Genomic DNA, 23,821 nt, shown 5'->3' on the forward strand with positions numbered 1-23,821 from the left:
GGGTAAGAAAGCTCTCAGGAAGGGTAGTGTGGGTATGGATGAAATAGTAGGTATCATGGCGGTGGGCAGTTCTATAGTAACACCAGCCAGACAACTGAGAAATCCACTCGAGGAGCCAAGGGAGGACTCCATCTCTGTAATCACAGTACTTAAAGAGGCCAAGGCAGAAATATGTACATACCAGGCCTTCCAGGGTTACTGTGTGATTCTATCTCAAAAAGAGAAAACAAACCCAAAACATGCTAAGATACCATAGTGACAGAGCTGGGGAGATGACTCCATGGTTAAAAGCTCTTGATGCTCTTCCAAAGCACTCAGTTTGTATCCCAATATCCATGTTAGGTGACTGACTGACAAGCGCCTATTACTCTGGCTCCTAAGAACTTGATGTCTCTTGGCTAGCAGACAGTTATCAAATATCATGATACTCTATCTTAGAAAGTTTGGGTTGCGGGGAGGGCAAAGGATTAAAGATATGAACAAAAACTAGAGTAAAACAGAGAAGCTAGCGTGAGCACCTGTGAAGTCCGTCGGCTTTTATGCAAATCCAGCACAGAAAGCTTCAGCTCGAAGGCAATTTTTAAACCGTAGGCCAGTAACAGGACATGGCACAAAATCTTTTAAAATTTCTGGAATGACGAGGAGAGTTCCTTGTTTCCATGAACTTTAGAGAAATCATACTACATAATTTCTGAGACTACTTTTATGGTCAGAAGTATATATTAAGCCAGGCATGGTGGACCATGGCTAGAATACCAGTACTCAGGAAGCTGAGTAGGAAGACAGACATCTCAAGGCCAATGTATCTAACAATATCCTGTGTCTAAAAAGAGACAAGCCAGAAACAAAGATGAGTGTGGTACACGTATTCTCTGACAAGAAGACAACTTTATTAGAATTGTTCTAATTTGCTCTCTATTGCTGTGGTAAACGTCAATACTAAAAAAATCAGCAAATGCGACGTGGGGGAGAAAAGTATTTACTAGGCTTACATGTAATACCCTAATGGCTTGCTCACCGGCTCATATCCAACCAGCTTTCTCTTCTTTTAAAGATTTATTGATTTTTATCTTGTGTGACATATGAGGGTTTTGCCTGCATGTACAGGTGTCTACTGTTTAGCTACGTTGCCTAGAGACCAAAAGAGGTCAAACAATCCCTGGAACTGGAGTTAAAGATGGTGGTGAGCAGAAGTGGGCACTGGGAACTGACCTTGAGTCTTCTGCAAGAGCATCAAATACCTTTAACCTCTATCACCTCTCCAGCCCTCGGCTAGCTTTCTCATGCAGCCTTTAGTGAGTTGGGCCCTCTCATATCACTTAACACTCAAGGTTCTCTCTTAAGGACACAGCCAAAGGCTGTCTGAACCGAGCAGCTAATTATTCAAATGAAGTTCCAACCTCCTGGGTGAGTATAGGTTGTGCCAAACTGACGACAAACCAACCACCAGAAAAGTCAATAGAGAGACACCATTTCATGAAATATGTTAGAAGATTTATTATTTTATGTGTACAGTGTTTTGTCTAGCAGTATGTCTGTGCATCACATGCTTGCAGTGGATTCCCTGGAACAAACAGTTGTGTGCTGCCTTGTGGGTTCTGTGAATTGAACACGGGTCCTATGGGAGAGCAGCGAGTGTACTTAGCTGCTGAGCCATCTTTCAAACCTCAACAGTTTAGATGCAGCATTAATGAGACCCGTCTTAGGTTTAAATTCACTTTATAAATGCATTTGTGTAATGTTCTTCTTCCTTACCTGGTCTATTAGTGGCAGCCAAAATAAAAACTTGCTGGCGTGTTTCTAAACCATCCATTTCTGTCAGCAGCTGATTCACCACACGGACACTAGCACCTGTCTAAAGAAAGAAAATCGAGTTCCTTCACCTTCAACATAAGGAAAGCGTCCATTTTTCCTCTACACAACTAAACACATTTCCTCTCTTGAATGAAAGCCTCTGTCCAAGAAAGATCACAGTGACTGAGCTGCAGCATGAACCCAGAAGTCCCAGGGTCCCAGAGGCTGGGGCAAGAATACCAGTATAGGGTCAATTTGAGCAACAAGGGGGGAGTGCGGAGGTGGCGAGGGGGGACAAGCTTGGAAGTGGAAGAGATGGGGAAAAGGAAAGCGGGCAGGTAGCAGATGGGCACCAATGACTACTTGTTAAAGAGTCACTGTCACTATAGACAGACACTGTGCAAATGTGATCCTCAGTCATTCCCCAGTCAGAATGAGAAAAACTGAAGCTTAGCAGAGAGGTTATCTGTATAAATTATATGGTTCTGAATTATTTAACAGCTACCATGAACCTAGTTGCCATTTGGGCAACTCTAGATTCAGCTTCCAAGCTCTAGATTTCTGCCACGGTCGAGTATCCAATATCTCTCAATGCAATACATAAAGGGACATTGAGTCCCTAAGTTTATCTTTTCTTGAAGCAAATGGTACAAGTATGGCTATTCAGAACTAAACCTAAGTGAACGGGTTAGGAAGAAGGTACAGGGATACAGAGATATGGAAACATGGAAATAAAACACAGACAATGAAGGAAATGAGAAAGTGCTGCTATGGGCTTTTTACTATAAATTGACTTTCTTTGTTTACTATAAATCTATATAAAGCTACAGCAATGTGCTTTAACCCACGGAATCTTTTAATGGATGCACTTGCAGAGCCCGGTTATCACTCTTGGGTGACACAGCACTAATAATTAAGGACAACAACAAACTCATAATCCAGACTCAGGAACATTATGAGTTATTGGATTTAGTCAGGTACTGGCTGTGCACACCTTTACTCCCAGTACTTGGGAAGCAGAGATAGGTGGATCTCTGTGAGTTCAAGATCAGTCTGGTCTACACAGTGAGTTCCAGGAAAGGGAAGGCTACACAAAGAAACCCTGTCTTGAAAAGAAAGAAAAAGAAAAAGATTACTAGTTTCAGAAAGAAACTGAGAGGCTAGAGGGATGACTCACTTGCTGCACAAAATAAATTTTGTTAATGAAATTGACAAAAAAAAAAAAGTTGGCATTATCCTTGCAATGGTGACTTGTTTACACAGCTAGAAATAAAGTCCTCAGGATAGCATAGCCATCCTTGTAAGTACAGCAAAAGGCTAAGCTATCCGAGATTATGAGTGATTAAAATGGTAACATGATGGGGCACACAGTGGTGTTAGTGTCAGCAACTTGCAAGCAGGGTCACCAGGAGAAAGGGATTTTAACTTTTCCATAAATGTGACTTATACAAACTTTATAAGCATGCATTCGTATGTAACTAGAAAAAAAGCTCTGATACTTACTTCTCGGTCTGATCTCCGGGGGCATAAGGCATCCACCTCATCAAAGAATATCACGCAGGGCGCCGAGTTCTTGGCTCGCTGAAAAACCTGTCGCACAGCGCGCTCACTCTCCCCGACATACTAAACACACAGAGAGCAGACAGAATGCAGACAATGTTCAATCTTGGGTAGAATACACAGTGACCGTCAAAATAGTTTTACACCATGCAGGTCCTATGCATTTATATACTCAGGAACGTTAAGCAATAATTTTTAGAGGTCATAAGTTTGAGAGAGCGCAAGTGAATGGTTAGATGGAGAAAAATAAAGGGAACAAATGTTGCAATCACAATTTAATTAAAAGAGTAATGAAAAATTGAAGTCATATAGATGTCAGGATTTCTGAAAGTGCTAAACCGTATGCAACTGCTAATAATGCTAAATCATTTTGACCTATAGAAATAACCAATTGTACTGGACACGGTGGTATACTCCTAATATCTCAGTATTTGGGAGGTTTTGAGACAGAATAATCACCAGTTTCAAGTACATAGCAAAGCCCTGTCTTAAAAAAACACAGACAGCCAATTAAATATTTAATCAAATCAGCTGTTTTTGATTTTGTTTTCTGACAAAATGAATTAGTTTAAAAAAAATTCTGGGGTTGGAGAGATGGCTCAGTGGTTAAGAGCACACTGACTGCTCTTCCAGAGGTCCTGAGTTCAAATCTCAGGAACCACATGGTGGCTCACAACCATCTGTAATGGGATCTGATGCCCTCTTCTGGTGTGGCTGAAGACAGCTACGGTGAACTTATAAATAGTAAATCAATTAATCTTAAAGAAAAAAAAAATCCCATAATTCTATCGTAGTCTAAACCCAATTTCCTATTTCTCAAGTAATAAAATAACCAGGAGAAATTGGTACACATCCAACAGTATTATTAAAATATACAAATCAAATTGATATCTACTCCCATGCATAAACAAACAAACACTCTTGCTAAAATGGGAAAAAACATTTTTACACAGCAACAGCGGAGTCCGGGTGAATGTGTAAGGCATCTCATAGTCATAATGGCTTATTCCATGCAAAACTCTAAATTTAAATAAAAACATTAAGTTCAGGCAATCCATACATAGCTATCCATAAGTGGCAATAGATCAGACTGAGTAATTAGGCACTTTATAGGTAAGGACAAGGTCTTCCTCTTTGGCCACACATAAAATAGCTTGAGTAGTGCAGCAATGTCCAGCATACACAAGGCCAAGAGTCATTATAAAAAAGAAAAGGTTTTACAACTAACACTTTTGGGATGGGGAGATAAACAGCTTGCTGTGCAAGCATGAGGATCTGAGTTCAATTCCCAGGACCCACATAAAAAAGACAAAAACCAAATATGTAGTGGCTAGAATTTATAACCCCAACCGTGAGAGAGAGATAAAGGAAGATCCTTGGGGTTTGCTGATCAGCCAATCCTGACCAATCAGCAAGCTCCAGTCTACTCAGAGGCCCTGTTGCAATAAAACAAGGTAGACAGAACCCGAGGATCATCACCAAAGGTATTTTTCTGGTCTCCCCCCACACCTATGCACCCTCCAATACATACAACACAAACATACTCTACTACTATTAGATATTCACTCTTCTCATTTATTTATCTTGTGTATGTCCAGGGAGGCACGCCAGAGCTGAGACAGCTCAGATGATAAGTGCCTGCACACAAGCATGAGAGCTCAAGTTCAATTCCTGGAACCCACTGACAGAGCTGGGCACTAGGGAAGCAGAGCAGGCATGTTCCTAGAGTTCACTGTCCAGCAGTGCAGTCTCACAAGACCTAGGTCACAGTAAGAGACCCTATCTCAAAACACAAGGTGGACAGGTTCTGAAGAATACCCTGCAAGGTAGACCCCTAACTTCCATACACAAGTGCATCTGTGCACATGCATTAGTGTACACACGTACACACACGTACACACACACACACACACAAATCATACTTCACACGCTGTTCAATACATTTGAAGTGTCTGACAAATAGCAGAGAACACAGTTCAATAACTGTAAGAAATCATTTCTATTTTAAAGCACAAGTTCATAGTTTAATAGATTTCCTCAAGAAAGCATTACAAACCCTGTATGTCATAGCAAGCTCAATCTTCAACTCTATAACAGAGGTTTTGTCAAAATGTCACAACTGTCCAAAGATGTGAGAGCAGAGTCCTATAATTAGAATCGGCACATTTTATTTTAATTAAAATAATGGCTTATGCCACGTAACTTACCATATTTAATAATTCAGGGCCTTTGACAGATATAAAATTTAGTCCAGACTCATTTGCCACAGCCTAGTCAGAAGAAATAAAAAGACGTAAAACAAATAGGAAAAAACCCTTTTGTACTACACACACACTTACGTTGGATGGTCATACATTAAAAGAAACGTGGCAGGTATACACCTTTACTCATAGCAATCAGAGGCAGAAGCAGGCACACCTCTGAGAGTTCAAGGTCATTCTGCTCTAACACAAGCTCTAGTCAACTGAACTGAGGTCCCACCTAAATAAAGAAAAGCACTTTAGATGGTGATTGCAAGTTTAAGTTGTGAGATGAATGCTCACACTCTACTAATGGCACAAACCTTTAGAAAGCCACCTTAATATCCTTTTAAAATGTGCATTCTATTTATGGAAAAATGATTTAGGACTATTCTAATAAAATTACTGGTAAATATGAGACTATATAATGTAATTGGATTTTTGTTTGTTTACTTGGTTGGTTTGAGACAAAGGTTTCATGTGGTCTAGGCTAGCATCAAATTCATTGTGTAGCAGAGGATAACCTTAAACTATTGATCCTCCTGCCTCTAGCTCCCAAAGTACTGGGGTTATAGGCATGTACGACCATATCTATATCACCATATAAACTATAAAACAGCTCTATGGCAAACTACAATTACACTCCATTAAAAATGTGAAAACTTTTCTTACCTCTACCTATGTGTGCATGTGTAGGTGTGCACGTGCATTACAGCACTCTTGTGGAGGAGTTTGTTCTTTTCTTCCACAGTGTGGGTCCTGGGAGTGAACTCAGGCCATGAGGCTTGGTGGTAAATGCCTTACCCTGCTCACTGGCCATCTCTTTAGCCCAACGTATCAAAAATATTGTATTCGGGGCTGGAGAGAAGGCTCAGTGGTAAAAGCACTGCTGCTTTTCCAGAGGACCTGGGTTTCCCAGCACCCAAATGACAGTTGGTACAACACTCTGCAAAACTCCCGTTCCAGGGATTTTGTTGCTGTCTTTTTGGCTCTCTGGGCCCCAGGAATGCATATTGTACAACTGATGTTGAAAATAAAAATATTATATTCAGGAACTAATGCTAAGCAAGAAAAGTGTGTTTAAAGACCTTTTATTTGAAGCCAGGTATAATAATACACACTTATAATCCCAGCACTCAGGAGGCTAAGATAGAAGGATGATCTGAAAGCGTCTGAGGTCAGCCTGCATACATGAGTTCCAGATCAACCTAGAATACAGAGGAGGACACTATTCCCTGAAATTAAAATAAAGTTTTACATTTCTGGAATGTATACATATTATTATTGTTATGATTTAGATTATGAAACATGTCCCAGAGGTTTGTATGGTTAAAGGTCTGAGTTTCTGCTGACAGTTTTGAGAAGAAATTGGATCCTAAGAGATTTGACCTAAACGACAGATTAATTGACACATTAACAATTTGATCTCCTACGATGTGCCTAGTCCTCCTGGAACTTGATATGCCAAGGTGGGTTGATATCCATGGGAGGCCTCCCTTTTTCTCAGAAGAAAGGGAGGGCAGGAGGAAGGGAAGGAAGAGGGAAGGATTGTGAGGACAGAAGAAAAGGAAGCTATGACTGGAATATAAAGTAAATAAATTAAATTAATAAAAATAATAATTCAATCTCCTGGAGTGGTAGTAGTACATGCCTTTAATCTGGGAGGCAAAGGCAGGCAGATCTCTGTATGAGAACAGCTTGCTTCCAGAAGGGAGTTCCAGGATAGCCAAGGTTACACAGAGAAACCTTGTCTGGTGGGATTCGATCTCATGACTGAGAGGTAGTGGGATGTTTGAGAATGAAAGTCATTAGGGGCACATTCTGGAAAGACTTACCTTGTCCCCACTCTCTTTCTAGCTATTCCTCTCTCTGCTTCCTAAGTGCCACATGGTGAGCTACTTTTCTCTGTTACCCTTCTGACATGGTACCCTCCCCACAGGCATAGAAACACAGTTCTATGCCTGTTTCTGGACTAAAGTCTCAGAAATCATGAGCCTTCACATGTCTGTATTTGAACACACCACCAAAGCTCATTAACAAGTTACCTTGCATATATTATATCTTGATATGCATAAAAGAAAGACATCTGGGACTGATTACCAAACACAACAGTGGTAGCACAAAGCAGTAGCAGAATAGAAATGGTTTTCCCTTTTGCTCATCTATATTTTCTATTACAGAAAGTTTCTTTCATGTATCATAAAGAACATAGGAGAGAATACTCAATAATAAAACAAAAGCAACGAAGGAGATCAGCTGCAAGCTAAAGTGAGATAACAATACTCGGACAACGGGAAGGTCAGAACGACTGAGCCAGAGCACTGTAATTCACAAATGTTGCAGCTCTGAGAAACACAAGAGGCTTTTTGTCTTTGGGGGACAGGACCCTTTGATTCCTTCTTTCTAAGGAATGAGAGTGACACAATCAATTAAAACCATTTTGTTCTAAAGGACAATGTAGAAAATTTTATTGCAAAAATCCATTTTGCTAAAATGGATTTCTAACCAAGTGTATACCAGGATCTACTTCGTGATGTTACTTAGACCTTCACGATCCTACTGAAGGCAAGAACTGCAGCCCGTACCTTTGCCAGCAGCGTTTTCCCACACCCAGGAGGTCCGGCTAGGAGGACACCAGCTGGGGCCACCAAACCAAGAGCCCTGAACTGCTCTGGGTTTCGAACAGGTGCCTAGAAGAAACAATGGCAGCTGTGATCACTGCAGACGCTCACTTTACGCTGAATGTGCAAACGTATTCATCTCTACAGTCAGCCTTGACCACAAAGCCTAAATGACGGTGGCTGGTCAATTCCTGCTTTAGACTCAGGTAACACAGTACATGGCGACAAACAGGAAAGGCTCTCTCTTTTCTTTTACCTTTCTTTTTTGGAGACATGGTCACACTATAGATTCTAGTTAGGCTTCATCTCAATGTGTAGACCAGGCTGGCCTCAAGTCAAAGATCTGCCTCTGTCTCCTAAGAACGAAGGTTAGAGGTATGTACTACCACATCAAGCCAGACACCGTTCTTGAGGAACTTATACATACATGTAAATTATGAGAACATTTATCATTAAAATGTGCATGCCAATGTATAGCCAGATAGAGGACAATCTCCGGCCCTTGCCTTCCACCTTCCATGAGGTAGGGTCTCTTGCTTTTTCTGTTGTGTATACCAAGCAGGCTGGCCCACAAGCTTCCGGGGACCCTTGCTGTCTCTGCCTCCCGTCACCAGCTTGGGAGTGTTGTAGTTACAGACATTCACTACTGCATCTGGTTTAACATGGCTTCTGGGGACACAAACTCCATTGAACTATTCTCTTCCCAGGACAAGATAAACTATTTCAATATATTAAAGTCAAGTTTTATAAAATCAACCAAATTTCTAAGTTATGAAAGTCCAGGTGACAACTTTCTCAGGGAAACCAATTAGGGACAACAGAAGCAACAAGCCCTAGACATGGTTAAAAGCCACACGTGCTTGCTCTCTGCAACCCTAGTGTGCTTTTCACATTTGGTAGTGCATACCTCCTAAATGGAGCACAACTCAATTAAAATGGTCAGTAAGCAGAAAAGTCAAAGTAAACTAAAATCAATCCAAAGTTTCACAGGCATAGAAACTGCCTTCACCCTGTTGACTATGACCAAGAAGGTGGTTTTCACATATACTGGCCTTGAATGAAACCTGAATTTGTTTTTCTTGAACTCACGACGTAGTAACCAAACACAACCATAATGAGGAGTAGGAGACATCTCAATGGAGTGACACCTCACTGCTGAGACAGGTTAAGACTTAAAAAGATGACAAACTGAAGCTGAATCTCCTATTACAATATTTGAACTGGATCTCAGTAACGTTATATTTTAAATCATACATTTGGGGGCTGTAGAGATGGCCCAATGGTTGAATACTTACTGCTCTTGCAGAGAACCTAGATTCATTTCCCAGCACCCACAAAAAGTGGTTCTCAATAATCTACAATACCAATTTCAAAGGAGTGATGCCTTCAGACCTCTGCCAGTACCAGACATGCACATGGTACACACACATACATGCAGGAAAAACACCATACACATAAATAAAAAGTCTAAATCTTTTAATGACATAAAAAATTAGACACGCATGAGATTTTCTCTTCGATGTTAACTCACGAGCGATGCCAATGGCCCTGAGAGCTGGTACACTTACCAATATTGCCATGGTGAGCTCCTCTCTGATATCTTCCAGGGCACCGACATCAGCCCATGTCACATTAGGGACAGTTACAAAGCCTTCCCTTTTGGCAGAAGGCTGGACTTCTGATAGAGCAACAATGAAATCATTTAATTCAAGGCACAGTCCTTGCATCTGCTCCTCTGAGATGGGATCTTGGTCTCTTAGCAACCCCAACAGCCTTTGCAATTCATCCTTTAAAGATAACAGTTAAAGGAAAACAATGTGAACCACAAAGTTACATGTAATTTAAATAAGTATTCCAAGATTCCCTAAATTATAGTGAATTTAATGAACTAAGCATTATAATAATTTGAGTCTACACAAGATATATTTCTTTCTGAGAAGATCGTATATTTGGTGAAATAAAGAAAAATCAATTATAATCAAGACATATAAAAATAATTTCTAGTCGGTATTAGTGGCCAATGCCACTCAGTCACCTACAGCTAACATATAAGTTTGAGGCCAGCATGGTCAGAGACAGAGAGGGGTGGTGAGGAGGACAGATTGATTTGATACAAAATATATCTCTAAATTTTAAAGCTAGGGTTAGATAATGCAGACATAGGCAGTTGGCCAATATCCACTTCATCAATTCCATTTCATTTCTAAAAACTCATAAGCAGCTGACTTAAGATGAAGGTATTCTGGCAACAATGTAAATTTATTTTAAGTTTTTGTAATACTTTATCAACCAAATCCACAGTGGGGAACCTTCCTAGTTCAATGAATAGTGAAATTAAAAAGCAGAGTTCTTGCTTTGTGAAGAACATGAAGGTACAGAAACACACACACACACACACACACACACACACACACACTCACTCACACACACACTCACTCACACACACACTCCCTCCCGCCCCTCCCCAAGTCAGGGTTTCTCCACGTATCCCTGGCTGTCCTGTCCTCAATCTGTAGACCAAGCTGGCTCTGAGCTTACAGAGACGCACCTGCCTCTGCCTCCTGAGGATCAGAGGCTCGCACCACCACCTGGCAACATTTCCTTAATTCATGTGGATATGTGTTCTGCCTACATGTATGTGTGTGTTCCATACGTGTGTCTGATGCCTGAAGAAGCTAGAATAGGATGTTGAATCGTCAAGGACTAAAGTTATAGACAGTTGAGAATTGCCATGTGGGATGCTGGAATTTGTACCCAGATCCTCTGGAATTACCAGCAGCCAATGCTCTTACCAGTGAGCCATTTCTCCAGTCCATTTTATATCTTTAATCATTCTGAAACCAACATGTATATCTATAGACAGATATTTGCTTTCTGCTAGGAAAGTTAATACTAGTAACAAATATTAAAAATGAAATAACCTGTACTGGACTCAGACAAATTATGAAGCTAGGTAAGATTATGCAGCAAACTGCTGCCATTAAAACTGCCATAACAAAACCAAAGAGATGGTTAGCACTGCCTGTGATTCCAGAGGACCCAGGTTCAATTCCCAGCACCCACATGGCAACTCACAACTGTGTGTAACTCCAATTCCAACAGATCTATCTAATTCTGGCTTCCTCAGACAGCAGGCATGCATGTAGAGCACAGACATACACTCAGGCAAACACTAATACACATAAAATAAATCTAACAATCAAAAACAATAGCATACCTGTGAATGTATTATTATTTGAGAAATTCTGATATTTATAGAGCTCTCTTTTATTTCTCCTTACGGTCTCTCTCTAAGATGTTTAAATGCAGAGCCTGGTTTTTCATTGTATCTAGCACTTAGAAGAATTCCTAATAGATATTTATTAATAAAAACAAGCCAAACTTGGATTAATGCAAGCCCCATATTTAAGCTCAGTTCATATAAAAGTTAAATTGAATAAATAAGTTTTAAAACACAGCTCTAGGGCTAGAGAATTGGTTCAGTGTTTGAGAGTTCTTACTGCTCTCATGGAGGACCTGGGATTGATTCCTAGCACACACAAGTAACTCACAACCAGCTGTAAATCCAGTCCCAGGGAACAGAAGCTCCCTTCTGACTTCCATGGGCAATGGAACACATGCCTGCACATATACATGTAAAGGTAAAACACTCAAACATATAAAATAATAAAATCTAAGAGAAAAAGGAGATACAGCTCTGCTTAGTAGACTCAGGTGAATCTCATAATGCATCACGCACTCACATGAAGTTTATACCACTTGCCAGTCTGTGCATGAAGATACAGTCATCTAACTGAAAATTGGGAAATTTAAGTATTTCTAGGAATCCTGTAAGACTATATCTTTACAGATTAAAAAATTTGAGATTGAATTTTTGAATCAACCAATCATCAACTCAGGTCAAAATTCTGCATCATTGCCATGACGGCTCATGCCCATAATATGTTAGAAGTTGAAGCTTTAAGTTAGTCAAAGCTATGGTTAAAAAACAAACAAAACAAAGAAAAAACCCTCTACCTCAAAATAAACAAAAAGAGAAAAAGAAAATTAATGACAGATTCAAATAAGGAAAAAAACCCAACTGATTTAGAACAAAAGACCTGGATTTGGTACTGGCTTTGCAAGGCAGACAGCAGGCAGGTGTGGGAAAGTACAACTTAAGTGTCTCTGACCACACAAGGAAACCTCCGACCCAGATCACATAAAGCTCTTACGACTTACCAGCTTCCCCAGAGTCACATGAGTGCCAATGCCTTGGCAGGAGCTGCGGACGCTCTGTGGAAGGACTAAATGTGCCTGTGTTCCTGGCATGAGCACAAGGTAAGAGAGAAAGAACTGAGGAGCACCTACCTGTGTTTCAGAAGGGGGCTCTGCTCCCAGGCTTCTCCCCTGCTCTCCGTCAGAGGGCAAACCCCCAGTCTCAGGCTCTGTCCTCTGCTGCTCCTGCCGTCTCATCAAGACCCTGTGCACCGCACACACGGCTGCCTCTCGACAAAGAGCCATCAGGTCAGCACCAACAAAGCCTGGTGTCAGGTGTGCTAAATGAGAAAAATTAAAGGTTTCTGGAAGTCTCAGTTTTCGGCACAAAGTTTGGAGAATTCTGCAGAAAAGACAGTTTAAAAAAAATTCAGACTCTATGACTGTTAGTAAAAGTAAATTCCTACCTATATTTACTGAAAGCTTATACATTAATCCATACTGATGGTATCATAATGAATGCTACATAAGATGAAACAAATCACTCAATAAATGCTCATTACTACAACTCCATGCCCAACTCTCTTTATTCCAGAAAAGCTTATACTAACAATCTGTTTATTGGGAACCATGCTATGCACTATAAAGACTATAAGCACAGGTCTGTTTGTTTCTTTTATCCACTTTTAAGTGTTTTGCACTATCATAGAGGAAAGAGCTTATGGGGATATACTTACAGAGCAAATAAAATATGCAGGTACCAGAAAGAGAAACCACACTCAACCCATACTTCATACTATGTAGCACTAAAAGCTTGCCCTCCCCCTCAAGACCACCGCAACGGGGTCTTAGTATGTAGTCCTTGCTGGCCTGCAACTTGGTATGTAGAGCAGGCTGACCTTGAACTCAGACTGCCTCGGCCATCCAAAAACTGGAATCGATGTCATGTCCCATCATGTCCAGCTCCACAGGTTATCTTTACAAGTATATTACTCCTTATACAAAAGGAAGGTTTCACAGTGATATTTATCTTAGTACTTCAAACATCCAACATTGGATTTTGAGGCAGGGTCTCATGCAACTCAAGGTGGTTTCAAACTCTCTATGCAGTGGAGGATGGCCTGGAACTCTTGATCTTCCTGCCTCTACCTACCAAGCACTAGGATTACAGATCTGTGTCCTCATCTTACATTAGGATAGCTACTGTTCCAATTTTCATCATTTCCTGTAAAATGTACATTCTGGCCTAGAACTAGCTCAGACTAGGCTCAAACTTACAGGTGTCTGCCTGCTCCCTTCCGATTGCTATACTCTTAACCATTCATTTACTGAAGCATTCATGTCTACAGTATAAATTAATAAGTATGTGATTATCTGTGATTGTATCACAATTTATGAAGAAAGAGGATGAATGGAAAGTATAAACAACCCAGTAGAAGACACAAAATAAAAACAACTCTTCTTCCCAAAGAGCTATAATTATGAGAAGCAAAGTCATTTGCTTGCTGGAACACCAAAGAAGCAAAGGCTGGGAACAGGAGTATTAAAGTGTGGGGCCAGAAGCACAGCACAGAACCTAAAGCAGAAACGTCGGCTGGAAACCTGAATAATACAGTAAGAGCACGTGGGCATGTGCTCCACTCTTTCAACCAGAACACCACGAGTGTACTCTCTGAAGAAACCAAGTCAGGAAGCAAAGCTCGACGTCTGGCTCAATGTCTGTGCATGTGTGCACAGTTTTCTTCAGCCTCCTTATTAGCCTGTCAGACAGACTTATACTATAGCACCACAGTACTGTCTGGAGATCCGTGACTGAAACTCCAAATAGACTCAACACAGACACATACTCGAATTTGATCTATGAAAAAAGTGAAAAGAAGGGACAGAAGAAGGAAAGGGAGGGGGAAGAAATGACAACAAGCCTAACCTTAGCTCAGTCAGACTGAACTACGTGTAAATACTGTTATTTTGCATTTGCCTTCCAGTTTCTCAGGGACATAACATAACACAGACCAAAACAAACAAACACACATACACACAGAAGGAGAAAAACAAACCTTCAGGAAATAAAAAAAATGTAGTTCAATGGTAAAGCACTTGCCTAGCATGTGGGAGGACCCGGGCTCTTATGCTAAGAACTACAATAAAATCCTGTAACAAAGTTAACAAAGAAAACACAAAGTTTAACAAGAGTGAAAAGTCCAGAAATAAGTCACCCGAGCTAGAGTTCGTGCGGACAGTGGGGCTGACAGTGGGCTGTGCCTTCACTTTTAACTGTGGCAGCCCCAGATGTCAGAAGGGCACGGTGTCCACAGCACCAGTCGCTTCCTCTCTTGAGAGTGCCTCTTTCCTGTCTAATAAACTGTCCCTACATTATCACAATTTATAGTCGTTGTTGCTGTTTTGTTTCTTAAAGAATGGCATAGAGATAAAGAGGGCTTTTGGGCACCAAAGAGCTTTCCTTTTACCCTTATACATCATTTCTCACTGCTGAAAAATAGATCTGGACAAATGAGCCAGAAAAAAAAAAAGATTCTATTAAAAGGAGAGTCTAAAAGGACAATACTACACTTCAGAGCTGGCAAGACAAACCTTCTCAGTGGACACAGAGGGAAAAAATGGAGCCTAGAGTGTGTTAGCCAGCCTTCTATCACTAGAGTGTGCTAGCCAGCCTTCTTCCACTCTGGTGAGACCTAAGACAAACAGCTAATAAAGAAAAAGGTGGATTTGGGCTCGGTTTTGCAGGCTCTGGAACATAACCAGATATTTACTTTTTTTTTTTTTTTTCCGGAGCTGGGGACTGAACCCAGGGCCTTGCGCTTCCTAGGTAAGCGCTCTACCACTGAGCTAAATCCCCAGCCCCAGATATTTACATTTTTTTTAGGCCTCTCACAGGGAGGGAGAGCTGCATATCATATGTGGTCCGGCAAACTTGCTCTCTTCACAACTAGAGAGTAAAAGACGGCAAAAAAGGAGGTGAGGCCACCAGGGTCCCTTCATCCCATTAGAGGCCATTACCCCAAAGACTGGGAGACTTATCTCTAGGCCACATCTCCATAAGGTTCCACAAAACCTTCACCATAAGGTATTTTTGGGTGGTGTTTTGAAACAGCAACTACAACAAAAAAAGAAAATGTTTTTGAAATGTAACACTACCTTTAATCCAACAACCCTGCTTATATGCTTATATAAAGAAGTTCAAAGCTAGACAAGAAAAAGGAGAGGGAAATGATTTTATACACACACACACACACACACACACACACACACAGAGAGAGAGAGAGAGAGAGAGAGAGAGAGAGGGAGGGAGAGAGAGAGAGAGAACACAATGAAGAGGCAAGAGACAGAGAGAGAGATATCAAGTACATGGTATTTCTTAGCACTTATTTTCAATACTAACTCAAATACTGGTACACGAACAACATCGTTCTATAAGAACAAACCTTTCTCTGGATGCCTCATCTGGGATACCCAAGCAGACTTCTCGATCAAACCTTCCCGCACGTCTCAGAGCAGGATCCAATGAGTCTGGCCGGTTAGTAGCTCCAACAACTAGGACTCGGGCTGTAGCTGCCACGTTATTCAGATCTAAGAACAAGATGTAGAATGCAGAGAAGACATCTGGTATTTGAAGATAACAATGTGTACACAGTGATTTGAAAGGTGGAGAGAATTTGTGTAATCTTATATATATTTACAGGCATTTATTGTTGACATAATAAGTGTAACGATAAAGACTGCCTTTCTTATCGGTAATTCACAATCTACTGAGGAATATAAAGTGTATAAGGAAACACAGTGAAAGACACGGTTCAAAAAGTTTAATGACAATTAGGATAAACTATAATAGAGCAAGAGAGAAGACAGTGGCGGCTTCATGGGAGAAAGCACTCAGGAAAGTCTAAATGGCTTGTTAGCATGGTTTCTGCCAGCAGATGCAGAAGTTAGCCAAGTCCTACAGAGAGCAGCAGCATGAGTGAGAGGAGGCCCAGACAATGGCCTAGCAGTGGGGCCTGGGAAGACAGCAATGATGTTCTGCAGGCAAACCGGGAGGGGGTAAAGAACAGCCCAAATGCTGCAGAGATGGCTCCCAATTAATAGCACTGACTGCTCTTCCAGAGGTCCTGAGTTTAATTCCCAGCAATCACAAGGTGGCTCACAACTACCTGTAAAGGCAGCCAATGAACTCTTCTTGTTTCAAAAAAAAGTAAGAATTAAAAAAAAAAAAAAAAAAAAAGGAACAGCCAAGCCACTCTGGCTTTCTTTAGAAATAGATTTTTAGAAATGAATATTTCTAAATTTTTAAATTTAAATTTAAATTTTGTCTTTTCACAAATATTCTGTCAGCCTTATCTTTTGTAAATGTTCTGTCAGCTGAACTAGGGGACAGTCTAGGTTATACTGCCTCATAGTTTAACACAATATTCAAATGCTAAGTACAATGTAAATAATGGAGATACACACACACACACACAAACATACACACATGTATATTTATTTATTATCTGATTAGGAAGAACCTATGAAAAGCTTTTCTAGAATATAGGCCTCAAAAACATGTCAGAAAAAAGATAAAAACAAAGTAGCACAAGGCACTAGGGGAGAAATTCAGTAATAGCTAGCTTGCAGAGCTCGCACCAGGACTCAGGTTCAATCCCCTGCACAAAAGGTTAAATACAAGTAATTTACAACTGGGAGCCATAAGAATGGGGGGTAATGTTTTAAGACAGGCTTACTGTGTGACCAGGCAGGGCCTGAAATTCACTACATAACCCAGTGTAGCTACAACTCATGTCATTACCCTGTCCCAGCCTATGCATTTGGATAATTCATTACAGGAATATGACAGTACGACACGTGTGTGTGTGTGTGTGTGTGTGTGTGTGTGTGTGTGTCTTTCTCTCTGTCTCCCCCCCCCCCCCCGTTGTTGTTGCTGTTTTTGGTTTCCATGACATATTCTGGCTGGCCTCAAACTCTACTGGTAGGATTGTTTCCATATAATGGAAATGCTAAGTGTTAAATTTGCATAGTAAATTTAAAAAATATCATTAACAGTGAAAAAGAAGTAACCCAGCAGTTAAGAGCTCATATTATTAGTACAGAGGACCCTTCTTTGGTTTCAAATACCTAGGCCTAAAGGCTCAAAATGACCTGTAAACATGAGGGTCTTTGAAGGCCCTGTATTCACACACACACATATATACTTAAAATAACTTTTTTGTGGAAGGGAGATAGAGACAGGGATTCATTTTATAGCTCTGGCTGGCCTGGAGTTCACTATGTAGATCAGGCTAGACTTGAACTCACAGAGATCTGTCTACTTCTGCCTCCTGAGTGCTGGGATAAAAGGCATCAACTAGGCACAAGTAAAAATATTTTCTTAAAAGGTAAATATAAATGCACTAAAATGTCAACATTTCTTACACAAACATATCCTTAAAGGTCATCAGTAGGTACTATGCAACCCTGAAAAACATACACAGCAAAAGCAAATATGAGTACACACATTTAATTACTACAGAGTAGGGACACAGCTCAGGTAGAAAAGTGCTTGATATGCAAGTGTGAGGTCCTGAGTTTTAATCCCAGAACCCACATTAAAAAACAAACAAACAAACAAACAAACAAACAATGCATTCAGCATGGCAGATTTGTAAGCCCAGTGCTGGGGAAGTGCAGACAGGCAGATCCCTGGGGTTCACTGCTCAGCTAGCCTAGCCTATTTAGTATGTAAGCACCAAATCAATTCGATTAAGGGTGGCTTCTAAAGAATGCTATCTGAGATTGATCTCTGGCCTCCCTTCCCACATACACATGTATACACTCACACACAGGTACACCCACATACATACATACATACATACCTACAGTTCAATACAATTTGAAACGGATGGAAAATCTTTTACAGAACGATCCTATTTCATGAGAGTCACTGTTTAAGTGGCTTGCTCTCTCACGCGCGCGCACGCGCGCGCGCACACACACACACACACACACACGCACACGGCTCATTCTAAGAACTACATTATGTTAAAATGAGATCATTAGTTACCGTCCATGCAGGTTAGAAGCTGGGCCACGATCCTTCGTTCCATATCTTTTGAAGCAACTTCTCTTTTGGGGGTGATTGCATCAATTTCATCAATGAACACAATACATGGTGCGTTTGACTAGAAATAAAAATACCAAAACAATGTTATTGAAATATTAAAAAAACTATACAATAAATTCCCTATATTGGTGTATAACATTTATGTATTCTCTTTATTTTTAAAACTAAAAGGTTTAGTCACCAAAAGAATAACCATGAACGTGGCAGTTCACAATAATGCCTCTGATTGTTATCCGAGAACCAGATCCTTAAACAGAATTGATTGTGGTTCACGAAATAATCTTCTGAAGTTGTCCTGTAGTTAGACATATTTGCATGCACAGAAAATAAGCAGTAAATTTAAAAGTTCTCAACTCAGCACAGTAGCACACACTAAGAATTCTGGCCTTGGAGAGATCGCTGACTTCAAGGGTATCCTAGGCATTTCTAGTTCCAGATCAGACTGACAAGACAAGATCACCCTTCACAACACCAAATGAAAAAGTGTCAAACTAGAAAAACCCAAGTATGCTCAAATAGAAAAGTTTTTCTTTAACACAAAATCGTCTAAATATTTCATTCAGCTGTAAGGAGATCTTAAGCACCACAAGTTTTTTTGCATTTTGTTTTTTAAAATCTCTACAAAACTTACCATTTTGTCCGGTTTTAAGTATAATTCAGCGCCATTCCACGTTTTACACTACTGTGTAATCACCACCACCCACTTCCACAACTGTTCCCTTATTTTATACTGAAACTAGCAGTGACTTGTGTGTGTGTGTGTGCGCACGCGCACGCACACAAGTTTCACTGTATTAGTTAACACATAATCGGATCTTTGTGGGTGTTTTTCTGTTGTATCAGGTTTTAAAAATTCATGTTATTTAAAAAAATTTTAAAGTGTTTGAGTGTTTTGTCTATGTGTTTGCACAAAGTGGACACCTGGTACTAGCAAAGGAGAGAAAATTATGTGTGCCCCAGAACTGGAGCTAAAGACGGTTGTGACAATTGAGTGGATGCTGGATCCACACCTAGGGCTCCCCGAGAGCAATAGACGCCCCTGACCCCGAATTCTCTCTCCAGTCTCCAGACTCTTTTAATGTAAAAATAAACTACACACTAGAGTTTAGACAGAATATGTTAAAAAAAAAACAAAACTAAAGATTAATTAGCTACTTATAGTTAAGCTCACTGAGTCATAGAGAATAACGGTTGCTAGTGACCGGAGGAGGGTGGAATGGAGAATTCCTGTCTGTCAGCTACAGAGTTCATCTGGAGAAGATGCAAGAGGCCTAGAGGTGGGTGGTGGTAAGTGTAGGGCTGTTGAGATGTCTCGGCGGGTAAGGAGGGTGCTTGCTACTCAGGATGACCAGAGTGTGATCCCTGCTGTCCATGTGGTAGGAGAGAACAGATTCCCAGAAGTTGTACTCCCAACTTCTACATACACATGTGTTTACCTCTCCTCACACACATCATAAATAAATGCAGTAAATTTTTTTAAAAGTATTTAATGCTACTGAATGGTACTCCTTAAAATGGATAAAATGGGCAAAATAGTAGTTTGTGCTGGCAATTCCAGCACTAAGGCAGGAGGATTACTAGGAGTTTAAGGGCAACCTGGAATACAGACTGAGACTCTAACTCAAATTAACAAATGGCAACGAAGAGGCTAATATGCTTGCATGAGCATGCATGGGGAGACACACACAGACATAGACACAGACACAGACACAGACAGACAGACAGACAGACAGACAGACAGACAGACACACACACACACACACACGATAAAGTAAAAAACAAAAACCTAGGCTTACACTCTCAATCTTTCTTAGTTACTCCACAGTCAAAATAGTGACATTTATTGTGCACAGTCAGTTCAAAATGCCACCAAGTAACAGATACTTGGCCCAGCACTACCATCTTTCTCTGCCGATCTTCCTAATGACAATGCTTGCAAAGAACACCTATGACTGCTAGGTCAGTCACAAAATTAAAAGTGCAGAGCAATGGTCTCAGAAATAACCCCATTATTTTCTGTCAGTGACCTAGAAAACTCAGTGGGAAAGAGTAAGCGATGACAATCAGAACTTAGCAAAGGGACGGGTACCTATAGAAACATCTACCTTGCTGACACGGTCCCCTCGTCCACTTGGACTAGGGAGTGAGTGGCAGAAAACGCAGGTGTAAAACCACGTGCTTACCCACACCTGCATCAGGCACTGTTGTTACTCAGTACTGCATTACAGGGAGATGTGACACGAACTCATGACATAAATATGCCACTTTTCTTTGCATCCATGTTTGCCACTGTGTTTACCATGGATACAAACATTTCCACAGTGGTGTCCCCGCACCCAACCCCCCACAAACACACTCAGGCGCATACATGTGAGTGCTTGGCGCCCTGTTGGTGGAACTGTTGGAGGATTAGGAAGTGTTAAGTATTAAGGCCGTATTAGAGGAGGTGTGTCAACTGTGGCAAATTCTCAAGTATCAAAAGCCTGAGTCATTGTTAGCTCTCTCTACCTCATGCTTGCAGACTAAGATGAAGCTCTTGGCTCTGGCTCCAGAGCCAGGCTCATCTACCTGCTGCATGACGGGCATGAACTCTAACCCTCTGAAATTTTAAGCCCCAAGTAACCTGTTTTCTGTAAGCTGCCTTGGTCATGATGTCCTCTCACAGCCAGAGAAGAGTAACTAAGACACGGTAACTATCTGTACCACTTACATCCGTCTCTCAACCGTCCCGGTACCATCCGTGCCTTTCACTGTCAGCGTATATAACAAACCTAGATGCTAGCTGGCCTCTACTTCTCCCCATCTTAAAAGTACTCTTCTTTTTTTTTTTTTTTTTTTTTTTTTGGTTCTTTTTTTCGGAGCTGGGGACCGAACCCAGGGCCTTGCGCTTCCTAGGCAAGCGCTCTACCACTGAGCTAAATCCCCAACCCCAAAAGTACTCTTCTTGCTGGGCACAGTGACACAACACAGCATAGCATGCAGACTCATAAGCTTCAGGCCAGACTGATCCACAGTGTGTTCTAGACTAGCAATGGCTAAACAGAGACTTTCTTTCAAAACTTAATCAATGCTCTTATAATTTATATTATATGTGTATAGTTACTTACATTAATATTGCTGCTAAAATACATTTCAGCTTCAGGTAGTTACAATGGTTAGGCTTATGAGCAATTATATGCTTTAGATGCAAATAAAGACATAAAATTAAACCCAGTGTGGTGGTACACAACTGCAATTTCAACACTTGGGTAGAAAAGGAGGATCAGCAGTTCAAAGTCATCCTCAGTGACACGAGGAGTTTGAGTCCAGACGAGGTTACATAAAGCCCTGTCTGAAAGGAGTAAGGAAGGAAGGAAATGTGACACAAAAACTTTTCATCGCTTTTTAGTTTTAGTCACAGTGATGATTCGTGTCTGCTCAGGTGCAAACATCATGATTAACAGGATTCTTGCTATATACTAGACACAATGTTGAAGGTTTTAAAAGTTTTTTTTTTTTTTAAAGATTACACTGTAGCTGTCTTCAGATACACCAGAAGAGGGCATCGGATCTCTTTACAGATGGTTGTGAGCCACCATGTGGTTGCTGGGAATTGAACTCATGACCTCTGAAAGAGCAGTCGGGTGCTCTTAACCACTGAGCCATCTCTCCAGCTCCCATGTTGAAGGTTTTAAAGTAATTCCTTCAACTGGGCATGGTGACATATACCTATAATCACGACACTTGAAAGAGTGAGGTTAGAAGGTTGGTTGTCAGGAATTTAAGGCAGACTAGACGACATAGCAGCATACCATCTGAAAAAAAAAAATGAATCTTCTGATTTAAATGCTCAGTGACCCTATGAGAACTGGGTATTTTATCATCCCAGGTTACTGTTAAGAAATAGAAGGGAAAAGTTTCTTCTGATCACGTTATGTGCCGACATTTAACTGGTCCTCAACTTTCTCAATGAGAAGTTAGACATTTAACCACCATACTCTGCTGAAGATATAATTTTAATTGGATCCAAATATCCAGTTAAGGGCTGGAGAGATGGCTCAGTGGTTAAGAGCACTGACCGCTCTTCCAGAGGTCCTGAGTTCAATTCCCAGCAACCACATGGTGGCTCACAACCATCTGTAATAGGATCCAATGCCCTCTTCTGATATGTCTGAAGACAGCTACAGTGTACTCATATAAAATAAATAAATAATAAATAAATAAACCTTTAAAAAAATCCAGTTAAATTTTTTTTATAAATTTTGTAACAGAACCTACAGTCAGGTATAATTGCTCTCTCTCCGGTAAGAGAATTTTACTTTCACCCCTCTAATCATATAAACAGCATTTATCCTGAGTCTTACAGTGCTTGCATAATCCTAAGTATAATAATTCTTATGGTGTTTGCAAGTTGTTCAGTCAGACCTAAGCTGCAGAAACCAAGTAAATGAAGTATCTTCAGGGCAGTATGTTCTGACCTCTTAACTCTGGGGCAGCAGCCCACAGCTTGCCAGTACATGCCCGTCACCTGTACATTTGATTTCACACGAATCATTACATGGCCAAGAGTCTACACCATTAACTTCACTTTGAGTTTGTAGCACTTAGCATTTTTACAAAAGGAAGGTCAGTGAGCAGGATAAAGAACTCTACATCAGAAAAGCAGACTCTACTGAAAGCTTGCAGCGGGTGACAAGCTGGCATAAGCAATGGCTGACTCACCACGGCCTGGTCAAATAAATCCCTGAGCTTTTGCTCAGACTCTCCAGACACTCCCGACACGATCTCTGGGGCAGCCACTTTCAGAATCGGCAAGTCAAGCTCCTGTGCACAGAACAGAACAGAACAGACAAAGGCTACATGAGACGTACCTGCCCCGCACCCTTCCTACCCAATCCTCCCACCAAAATTAGGGAGGCTCTTTTTAAAGTTTTTAAAAAACATTTATTATTTACTGTGCATCCATTCATGTATGTGTGCAGGAATGTTTGTGCCACTGTTTACACACGGAGGTCAGAGGGCAACAGAAGTTGGTTCTCTCCTTCCACCTTGTCTGTTTCCTTTTTCAACAGCGGGTCACCAAGCACGGTGGGAAGCAACTGTACCCACTGAGCCATCTTTCTGGCCTCTACAATTTCCTAAGAAATTTCATCTCTGTACGTGAGCCCAATGACAAACACTACTCATAGTATGGAGAGATGGCTTAGCAGCTAAGAAGCACCTATGCAGAAGCTTAGGATGGTCCACAACGTCTGCGCCAGGGAATCCATGCTCTCTTCTGACTCAGTGGACACCAGACATGCACATGGCACATAGAC

The 23,821-nt window shown here is 40.9% G+C and overlaps 1 protein-coding gene across 22 annotated transcripts in view; it reads right to left on the bottom strand.

Moving 5' to 3' along the window:
• The window catches only part of Nvl (nuclear VCP-like), a 52,398-nt gene that overhangs the window by 10,573 nt on the left and 18,004 nt on the right, over positions 1–23,821 (bottom strand). For 21 of the 22 annotated variants that reach the window (NM_001105980.1, XM_087580384.1, XM_087580376.1 and 18 more), the window contains 9 exons: positions 23,226–23,327; positions 18,465–18,582; positions 15,856–16,000; positions 12,566–12,815; positions 9,784–10,002; positions 8,180–8,284; positions 5,562–5,624; positions 3,298–3,417; positions 1,756–1,855 (listed from right to left, as the gene is read on the bottom strand). In NM_001105980.1, coding sequence (NP_001099450.1) covers positions 1,756–1,855; positions 3,298–3,417; positions 5,562–5,624; positions 8,180–8,284; positions 9,784–10,002; positions 12,566–12,815; positions 15,856–16,000; positions 18,465–18,582; positions 23,226–23,327 — 1,222 coding nt within the window. The remainder of the gene's footprint in view (positions 1–1,755; positions 1,856–3,297; positions 3,418–5,561; positions 5,625–8,179; positions 8,285–9,783; positions 10,003–12,565; positions 12,816–15,855; positions 16,001–18,464; positions 18,583–23,225; positions 23,328–23,821) is intronic. The other variant, XR_015635144.1, reaches the window with a different exon arrangement.

Source organism: Rattus norvegicus, chromosome 13, assembly GCF_021556685.1.
Source record: "Rattus norvegicus strain SHRSP/BbbUtx chromosome 13, alternate assembly SHRSP_T2T, whole genome shotgun sequence".
Taxonomy (NCBI): domain Eukaryota; kingdom Metazoa; phylum Chordata; class Mammalia; order Rodentia; family Muridae; genus Rattus; species Rattus norvegicus.